The sequence below is a fragment of the Pezoporus flaviventris genome, unplaced genomic scaffold (assembly GCF_033815535.1).
Source record: "Pezoporus flaviventris isolate CSIRO_AGI_PZ_B2104156 unplaced genomic scaffold, CSIRO_AGI_Pfla_v1 ptg000213l, whole genome shotgun sequence".
NCBI classification, from domain to species: domain Eukaryota; kingdom Metazoa; phylum Chordata; class Aves; order Psittaciformes; family Psittacidae; genus Pezoporus; species Pezoporus flaviventris.
The window spans coordinates 9,033,462-9,044,232 of NW_026892761.1; the positions used below are offsets into that span (position 1 = coordinate 9,033,462).

A 10,771-nucleotide genomic window follows, 5' to 3' on the forward strand; every position below is an offset into this window, starting at 1 on the left:
TATCATTATTCTTTGTGCGCATTCCCCTTAATGCTCTAGGGTTTCTCTCCCCGCCGCCCCCCCCTCCCCATTTCTGACCAGCAACAGATAAATTACTTTAGCTCAGTGTCTAAGACAATGTCTTTTCTCAAAGGAGCTTTTTCTGTCTGGGCACCAATATCATGAAAAATATGTTGTTGTGGCATGTGCCAACCAATAAATTCTGTCACTGGGGATCTTCATTTATTTACATTGAGTCATCTGGTTAACATTGTCTTTAGAAGACAAAGCGTTTGAATATTATAAAGAGATCTTACAATATGAATGGCAACTGTAATGAATTGCTAAGGTAAAACATGTTACCAACTCAGAAACCCTTATAAAAGGAGGAGAACATATATCTGTTTCTCTGCCTCAGCCCCTATTTCATGTTAATGGTTTGGCTTCTTTGTTGTGATTATGACATACGGCTTCTTGCATTTATCTTCTCTATCCTAAAACCTGCCTGTAAAAATACTATACCTGCTGCAGATGTGTTCCTTTAAAAAACAACCAAAAAAAAAGAGTTGATAGCTAATTGTGACCTTGTTTGTTAGGGCATTTAAACCTGTCCTGTTCCACTGCGTTCATCTTTCTAGAAACAGACATGTAAATAATATGGAAGAGGAAATACAGCAGTATGCCATTTACTTCAGAAACACGCTTTTTCCTTCTATCAGGAAAAGGACTACCCAGGATCAAGCACCAGCAGCGGATGTGTTGGTGCTCCGGCACTGGTCATTTCCCAAGCCCTGTCTCCCTTTTCTCAGTTGTAAATATAGGTTGCAATACTTCTCTGCCATGGCCTGCCACAGGGCTCAGAAAATATTCAGGTACTACTGGAAAATGACATAACACCAAACAAATACAAAATGTTGCTTAAAAAAAAAAGGTCTGGTTTCCTTCTCTATGCTTCAAAGTCAGTTTCTCCTTTTATGTAGAGAAAAAACTACTTGTGAAAGTTTCAAAGCTGCCTCAGTGCCTTTTCCAAAAACACTTCTGTTACCCAGGCTTTTTTGAACAGTTTCTTGTTTGGCTCCACAGTCATCTGGTATATGTAGCCTAAACTCTTCATAACAAACAGAATTCAACAGAGGAGCTTTTGACACTGGATGAATCTAGGTGACCCGGGTATTCCTGGCTCTACCAAAAACATTTACATTGTCAGAGGAGGACAAATAGTGGGTTTTTTTCCCTTAGATTTATAATAAAAAATTTATAAAACCGAAATAAAACATGGATAAAAAGTTAAAAATACTGATCCCCTTTGTAAAGAAATCACTGATAATAGCAACATATATTTTATTCTCAGGAAATAACTTTTTTCTTTTTACCACACATAGCCAGAAAGTTTTCTTGCACGATCAATCTTTGTAAGCTACAAAGTTGACTGCAAAGTGGATATATGTTGAAGGATGTGGGTACAGATCTTCAGTGCCTTCTGTAACAGGGATATACACAGAGTGGGAAATTCTGCCCCACCAAAATCAATAAGACTAGCACCATCAGATTCAACAGGATCAGAAATTCGGCTCTAACCTTTACAGTGCAGCTCAATGGAGGCTTAAGTTCTTTAAGAAAACATAATCAAGCCTCTAATCTTAAATACCCTTTGAAATTTGAAGTGTCTCCTGAGCTGTTTCTTCTGAACAAGAAAACTACCATAGCAGTGACACAGGAAGACAGAAGGAAAAGTAATGACGAAAAAGAGAGAAGAAAGAGTTTCCAGACGCAGCTCTATCTAAGCTGGCTTAGCTTATCTCTTCTGGGAGAAGCTCCTACTGACATACCTGAAGTGTGGTACAATACAATGAAAGTCAGCTCCAGATCTGGAAAGTAGCTCAAAAATTGTAGTCTAAAACCCACGTATCTTTCTTGTTTAAACGTTTAAACATGAGCTAAGAGAACTGCCCATCTCCAGAGACCACCTCTGAGCAGAGTCAATGCTCAGCCTTGTGTGAAGATAACACAAGCTGCTCTCTACAGTGACTTCTCCAAAGTTTATTTTTCCTTTCAATAGCAAAATAATTAGTTAGTAAATCTGATTTTTGAGGCCGAGGAGAAAAATGTAGGCGATTTCCATCAAAACATATCTCCTTAATTGAATAACTTCCTAGGCTCTCTAGTTAAACAACTGTTAATGACGCTGAAGCAATCAGAAATGTTTTGCCAAGGGGAAATCAACAGTGTCTGAAGATAGTTCAGTATTATTGCTGAATGCTAAAGGCAGCTTCTGAAGATGATATGTTTACAGGCTAAAGAAGTTAGGTACATCTGATCACTCTGAAAAGTATACTGACACCTTTAATGCCATTTTTCTTCTGTCTCTGTAGGAACAATGTTTCCTTTACATTATATAAATATTAATGAGTGAGCTTTCAGATTTTACCAATTTTATACAAAATACTGATGGTACCTTCTGAAATAAACTCTTATGGCAAATAACCTTTTTATAATATCATTCATAGTATGTGCTGTGATCTCAGGGGGGTTTCGATATACATACATATATATACACTTTTTTGGGGTACAGTGGTAACACAGTTTGATTAGTCATAATAGAAAACTTTTGAGTATTTTTCAGCAATGTAAATCGTTCACCTTGTTGCCCTGTCTTTCCACTTCCTCCCAAACCGCAGTGTTCTGTGCCAAAACAGTGCTGCATCTAGCAAATGACCTCATCTGACTTATCTCATAGGGGTGCAAATGTAGCCACTTATCCTCCTGAAATTCCAAAAAAAAAAATTCCTGTATGTTTGGTCCAGAAAAATAAGGAATTCAGGTAGATTTTTCTGCCACTGATTCCCTGACATTTTTATCAGGAACGTCAACCAGCTGTGCATTGCACTTTAAATCAGTGAAAAATCCATTTACAGCAGTTAGAGCAACATGATACACTGCACTTGGCTAACAAGTGAAGAAATTGGAAACAGATTACCTCTACCAGCACATTCAAGCCTAAACTGACTTTTAGAAAAGGTCCCAGGTTGCTGGGCATTGCTTCCATCTGCAAGCATTCTCAAGTATATAGTAATTTTTAATTTAGAACTGTATCCTTCCTGACATGCAAGGCACAGATATCCATTGAATTCAGTGTATGTATTATATATTGGGCATGAGGGAAGAAGATTTCATTAGCAGTTTGTGTGAAAATCATTTTATTTTATATTCAATTTGATGGCACCAGAGTTCAATGCTGATGGCAAAATCTAAAGCACAGGACTCATCCAATACCCTTTGGAATCAATGTGATTCTTAACACTAACTTCAGTGAAGTCAGCATTTCTGCCTAATTTTTTTTTTTTTAATAAAATGCATAGGTTATTACTATTTATACATTCTGATTACCTCTAGGATTCTGCCAGACTAAATTATGGCAGTTTTCCTGCCTCCCAGGACAGTTTCTGTGAATCCCAAAAGCTTACACTTTGCATATAGTAATTATATCTAATAAAAAAATAGCATGAAGTGACTTCCAAAAGCCAAAGGTCAAAAATTCAGCTAACATATATTAATCTTTATTATATAACAATGATAGAATAAATAAGTATATGGATTTGTATGACTCATACAAAAAGCTGAAAAGATATTGCCCCAAGTTAGGTACCAGCTATTTGGATTTAATATTTGTTAAACGTATGATCTAAAATTATGTACAGTTGTGAAGTTAAGGCAAAACCAGATGATACCTTTAACACAACAGGTTTGAAAAATACACATAATTACAAACAAGGGGATCTTGTCTCCAGCTAATAAAGTGGTTGTGTCTAAGGAAGGAATCCCTTAGGTTTTTAATAAAGCTGTTATTATCAATCATGTTGATTAAAATTGAATAGCAAGTGCAAGAGTTCCTGCAGGGCAAAGCTGTTTTGCAAAGTTGTGCCTCAATAACCACCTCTAATGCTGGTAAGAATATTTTTCTTTATGGTTATAATCTGCACTTCTCTTTAAGAAACACGGAAAAGAGGAATACCTTATTACAACTAAAATACAACCATAACCTCTTAGCTTTCTGTAGGCTAGACTTGATTGTGACAGGTGACAGAGCATAAGTATGGTTGGTGAATCATCCAACACACTACACGCAGAGGAGAATTAAAGTCAACCACTTATGAATAATAATTACCTTTCTCAAGACAATGGGATAGATCATGTCAGTTAAGTCTCAGTGACAAAAACACGTGTTACCAATATATCAATATACAGTTCTTTGGCAGCAACACACTAACTCTTGATTGAAGTCTGAACTCTCCTAAATATAGACCTGGTTGCCAGTCTTTTCATAATTAAAGAAAATCCACTTCTCCCATGAATCCAGTAAGTCCAGTAAATGAAATCAGAACAAATTTTGCAGGCAGCTTTAGACTGTAACATTAAGCATAGATATTTATTGTCTGCTTTAGTCCCAATCCAAATATATTGTATTTAAACACACAAAATTCTGTGAAACTTCTGAGTAGTTCAGATGGGGCCAAAATCCATAAAGAGAATCCATATTCACCCATGAGAAAAACAATAAAGAGACATCAATCCCATGATGATAAAATGCTCTTCATGTAACAGGGGCAATGATGAGTCCACATCTGGATGGATATCACAGGAAAATTGACTTTACAGGGGAAAGACCAGAAAGCCAGAAAACGTAGAATACTGCCATCCACCGACCAGATTACCTTTCTCCAGTTTCAGGTAAACCTTATCCTCCTTGTCCAGATAGAGCAGGACTCCATTTGTGGCAGCTTCACGTGTGACATCCTTGTCCCCAGCAAAAGCAGAAATGACTGGCTTTCCATTTAGCATCAAATTGACCTACAAGAGAAGAAAATATTGAAAAGCTCTAATTAACAGAAAAACTCCAAGAACTACCACTGAATATTAACTACAGAGTAAGAGGTCTGCTAAGGTCCCAGTCTTCACTGCTTTTAGTTTCATTTTGTTTTGAATTAATAATTCCATTATTAGTATTTGGAGCATAAAAGCACTTTCATTCTTCATGGGCTTCACCTGCAGCTGAGTGAAGTTGGTGGGACACCACCCACCAACCGCTGTGGACCAGGCATAGTCAGTGTGCAACATGACATTGCTTTCCTCTGTTCCTTGGGGCATTAATTGTTGTAACTCCCTGGTGCATGGAACTGTGAGCTGTTACCTCAGTTTGTTTCATTTTGCCTCATGGGTTATTTAGATATTCACTAGCAAAGATATTTCAAGAAACTCAAGGCACCCAGAGATGCAATATAGGCACCTAATGTCAAAGATGCTGCAGCAGGCTGCGAACTTACACTTCATTGAGAGCAAAATATATGTCCCTTCCATAACTGACAGTAGCTTAGTTTGAAAGTCTAGAACAGACCTTTAGCTTTAAGAACCACCACACTGTGTTTTGGTGCTGAATCCATTTTCCTACAAAGCACTTTTGAAAGTCAGCACAGTGTCTGCTCTGAACACAGCATCACACAGGTACTCTGTAAATAAAGATGGGCATGGGCTGGGGGAATGGACAGATCCAGGCTTTTTTAATTTCCCCAGCGGCAACTATTTGCTTTCTTCTGCTTTTTCTTTTTAAGCAGCTATAATGCAGTCACAGAGGGGTGAATTATGAAATGCTTATTCATATGGAGTATGCTGGCCTTGCATATGCTCCCATTAATTTTAATCGGAGCCACCACAGAATAAATTAGTGCTCAGCATAAGTCAGGGCAGTGGAATCTGGCCCTGATTTGGGATTTGCCTATCTGGGAAATCTACTTAATCAGATGTCCCCAGGGAACCAATTTCAGTTTAATGATATTTAATGGCACTAGCAGATGTTCCAGGGGCATAGTAATATCACTTATGTAGAAAGCCCTCAGGTGATTTAGTGGTGTTTAAGTCTGCATGTGGCTGTCTCAAGCTGGTTAGCTCCACTGCAATGGCTTTTGGTCCTCCCCCTAGGTATTACACATGCAAGAAAAGGGCATCAAGAGTTTACTCATTGCTGGGTTTTGTTTTATCAGATTCCTTCTGTACCACCTCTTTAGGTCAGGTTCCCCTGCAGATTGTCTTACAGCTATTTTAATCACACTAGAAGAACACATTACAGGCTTGCACCAAGTAGTCTCACATTAACTGTGCCAAATTTGGAGTCAACCAAACCCATCCATCACTTAAGGAGCTCTTCATGTATGAAAGGTTTCAGGCCATGTCAGAGGTTGCAACATTCCCTGTTAGGAGCCCTAAGCTCCCAGGTTTGAATGCCTGGCGTATGAAACACCAAAGTCTGCACTGGACTTCCAGAGTCCAACCTCTGACATCTTTCTTGGCAATGTGTATTGTAAACCTAATGCAGCTGGCTGACACACGGTTATTCTATACTGTTTCAACCTCCCGCATATGAGAGGGACAGGAACAAAGTCTGAGCATATTAAATAGCTTATAAGCTCATTATAGAGATTTTCATGGGGTCAATATTCCATTTAAGACTCTTGTCATTGATCTGAATGTATCCATGATTTCATGTTGTAAACTGAAGGCGAATTTCACCAGGGATGTGACTGTCTCACACCAGCTTGCTCAGCCATTGCTACCATTTACACTTTTCCCAGCAATCCAAAGTCAGAGCTGCCACAAAGAAATGACTGATCACTCCTCCTGCAGATATCTATTTTATCCAACCTTCTACACTGAAACCCACATTTGAGGACAGGAGCGATCAGGGGAAAAGCATCAGAGACTTCTACGAATCCAGTGGTCTCATGGGTGGAAACAAGGGAAGCCACAGATGATATTCCAGATCGAGAAAGCCAGTATGTATGTCACAGAAATTGCATGACCTGGCATGAAGATTTAGTAATGCACTTTCAGGAATTTACTGCTAGTTCAGCAAGGGACGTTCAGGAACTCAGAGACTTTCCCTCTAAGCTAGAGCATGCTTGTATTTAATTGCACAGTTCAGCTGCTGTTAAGCTACAAAAGAAACTGCAGAATCACTCCTTTGTTAAAGAAATATATGACGTCTTTTCTGTATTATATGGTGAAAAAAAGGTTTGAAGTGCTATAAAGGTTCCCTAGAAGACATCCCTGAAGAATTATAACATTTTGGTGTAGTTACAGAACAAGAGGACCACCTTAGCTAACCTTGGTCCACATCAGACTGCTGTTACAGACAGACACCCAACATCAGGAGCTGTCAGCCAGGTCACAGTTTGTTACAGAAATAGCCAAATCTGGTGTGTATCCCCAGAACTCTTGTGCTCAAGACATTGAGTTTAACCTGTAGTCCTCATTATAAGTCCTCATTAGTATTTATGCAGTTAAGTTTAGAGCTCCATTTTACTCTTGGATGATTCAATCTATTTAATACTTTTATGTCACCCCAGGTACTCAGTTCTTACGCTGTAGAAGTGAAGCTGTGTCAATTTACTTGAGGTGAGGGTCCTGCCTTGTAACAGCTGTTAAATGTATTCACAGTTTAAATGTATTCACTCTACTGCTAGGAACTCTACACCACAGCACAGGTTGCTTTATATTAAGCTATTTTGCTTGGAAAGTCTTAAATACTCCTGTGTTCAGTCAAGATCCTATTCTAAATCAACATTATAAGTAAAATGTTTTATAATTATAATCAACGTACCTGAATTGTTTGGCTCTGATAGACTTTAATTACGTGGAAACTGAAACTGTAAATTCCTTTTCTTGGTGCTACAAAGACAGACTCCAGCGTGAAAAAATTGCCCACATTTACTAGGATCTGCAAACAGAAAAATGTAGTATGGGAATTAGCACAGGCATTCCGTGCTAAGTGAAGAATACAGACTATTAACTTTAGAAACCATTCACCCATGGAGTTTTCTTATCTATCTACGTCTCTTCTGGTTCATTCCTTCTCTTAATTAAGCTGGTATAATACTCATAAAATGGATATTTAATTATATTGATAGTACAACTTTACAATAAACTAGGGCAAAAATAATTCTTACTTTGCTACTATATCATTACTTCAAGACTTTTCTTCTATACATGTTTAGAGGAGATTAAGCAAAGGCAGATTTGTTTATCGTTCCCCCCAAACGACACCAAAACCCTAACTCAGGGAGCGGCATGCTGCTTTTGGCTAAGAAACAACAGTCAAGTCAGCATTGTCTTCCTGAAAGTATCAAGCAGAGAGGAAGGATGTACATGAAGGATACAATTCATTCACCAGTTTATAGGCAGGCTGAGTTACTGCGATACCTGGCACATCTGAGCCACGACTGGCTGTGAGCCTTTGCTGCTTTATCTGGGTTTGTAAGCACTAATAATGATTTGGGGTTGATTAAACAGAGACAAGTAACAGGAGGGAACATATTAAAAGAGTCATCATCCATATGCTAAATATCTTCTTTAGTGACTTTTTCTTTCTTTCCACATAGTTCTGCTTTGTTTTTTAAATTGTTGTTTTCAGGCTGTTTTATGCCAGACACAGCCCTGGAAAGCCACTAGGAATGATGGTGAACTTGAGGCAATTTACATTGCTAGCATTAAGCTATGTGACATATCTGACTTCAGTTGTCATGACAATTTACTGTCCATTATAATGTGGTATGGGAAGAAAAATAACCATCAGTCTCAATTACTTTGGACTCGCCCTCAGACGGGAGCTGGTGTATAACATGTGTGCTGGCATCCCTATGTTACTGTTAGTGACTGAGAAGAGAGAAGCTGTAGGTTGAACCTGATCGTTATGGAAAAGTTAAATGATTTTTCTTTCATTTTCGTTCTTCATTCCCCCCTCAAAGGCCGTCTGAAAACCTGCATCGGCTCCTCTCACCTGAGAAAACCCCATCGCATCCCTCCCACGACCACGTCCCCGCTTGGCACCCGGCGAGAGCTGCCCCTCGGGTGCCCACACAGCCCCGGCCGCTGCCCCGCTGGGCTCGGGACCCCCTTCCTCCGCGGCCCCCAGGGCGGAGCGGGCGGCGCACGGACCCGCGGCCCCGACGGCGGCTGCCCCGCACGGGCTGCCCCCCACCGACCCCGCTCCGCCCCATCCCCTGGGGGCAAGTGGGAAACTACCGCGGGGCTCTCCGCGGTGCGGCTCCCCCGGCCCCACCGAGCCTCCAGCTGCGGGTTGCTGGGGCTCGGCGGGGACTCCCCGCAGACGGCAGCCCCCCGGCACCCTAAGTTTTCACCGTAATTAATGGTTGAAGTGGGGGGGACCCCGCGGGGCGAGGCACCTGTTGATGGGGCACGGGCAGCCCGGCCGCGCCGCGTACCTGGTCGAAGTAGATGATGCGCGTCTTGTTGCTCATCTCGGAGGGCTCGTGGTTGGTGCTCCTCACGGCCGAGAAGGCGACCTTGGAGTTGGCCGCCCGCACGGAGATACCCAGCGGGGAGGAGGACGAGCCCTTGCCGTCGGTGGCCGGGTTGGAGTCGCAGACCACCAGGCACTTGCCCTCCAGGACGATGGGCTCCGTGTCGTTCTGCGCCCACACCGCGGGGCCGCCCAGCGCCAGGGCCAGCAGCACGGCGGGCAGCAGCCGCCAGCCCATGGTCGGCACCCGCGGCCGCCGCTCCGCGCCCCGCGCCGGCCACCGCGCCGCGCAGCACCGGGAGGCAGCGCCCGCAGCAGCGGCAGCCGCTCCGCTCCCCCCGCGCACGCACCCGCGCACGGGCACACACACGCACCCGCGCACACACCCGCACCTCCCGGCAGCGCCGCGCTCGAAGTCTTCTTTCCTCCGGGTTCTTCCCTCTGCCTCGGTTTTTCTCTCCTTCTTCTGTTCTCCTCCTCCCTCCCCGCCACCACTTTGTGCCTTTTCTTTACGTTCGATGTCTTTCTTTACCCGGGTCCTTTCCCGAGCTCTTTAAAACACGCCGCAAAAAGCTGCCGAGCAAAATCAACACCTCCCGGTGCCCCCTTTTCTCCCCCCTCTCCACATCCAAACAAGAGAGGGAAAAGGGGGAGTAGGGTGAGGAAAAAAAAAGCCCTCAGGTGAATTATTGAGGGGAAGAGAGAGGTCATGAAGAAATAAACCCATTTGGCGTTGCCATGATTGCTGCTGCTGGCTTGCTCTCCCCTTTGAGCAGGAGTTCCAGGCTGCTGTGTGAGGTGGAGTGGAGAGGTGGCGGCTTACCCCAGCGCTGCCAGATCCTGGGTCTGATATCACTGCTGGGTGCTGCAGGCTCTAATTCTCTCTCCCTCTTTCCACAGCCCCCCCCCCCCCCCCCCCGGCCACAACCCCCCTTCCTTCAAAGAGTTATGTCATAGCAAACCTGCCCAGCTCGCACCCAGCCGGGCAGACACCACGCTTCATCACTGCAGACCCTCCTCTTGGGCTGCCCCTGCGCAGGCACGCGCTTGTCCTCCCAGGCAACTTTTCAAGCAGCTACAAAGCAACCAAACATCGCGCATCCCCTGTTGCAAAAGGAGGAGGGGGAAAGAGCCTCAGCCTGGTTGAAAAGGCAGCATCTAAACCTGGAGGTGTCTGCCAGGACACAGACCTCCTGGGTCTGTATCTGTGGCTTGTGTTTGGGCATGACACTATGACCCTGTGCACACCGACGCTGATTCCTCCTCAAAGTTGGCCACAATGAGATCGCTGGTAGGACTTTGCTGGCTGCTTTTTGAGGATTAATGTTGCCAGGTAATCCTAATGGCAGCTTCTGGTAAGGTTTTGATTAGACACCACTAAAAAGTATTGGTTTCTTGTTTAGATGCATGCAGGAAGGAGTGGAAGACTGAGCCAGTACCTTAGCTTCATACTCACACATATTTCAAGACAATTGAAAATAT

General features: G+C 42.9%; 1 protein-coding gene across 1 annotated transcript; it reads right to left on the reverse strand.

Moving 5' to 3' along the window:
• Positions 1–3,514: 3,514 nt before the first annotated feature.
• Positions 3,515–10,181, reverse strand: CBLN4 (cerebellin 4 precursor). The gene is made up of 3 exons (XM_061441648.1): positions 9,252–10,181; positions 7,631–7,747; positions 3,515–4,827 (listed from the first exon to the last, which is right to left on the reverse strand). The coding sequence occupies exons 1-3, from the start codon at positions 9,525–9,527 to the stop codon at positions 4,630–4,632; spliced, it is 591 nt and encodes a 196-aa protein (XP_061297632.1). The 5' UTR covers positions 9,528–10,181; the 3' UTR covers positions 3,515–4,629.
• Between the last annotated feature and the right edge of the window lie 590 nt (positions 10,182–10,771).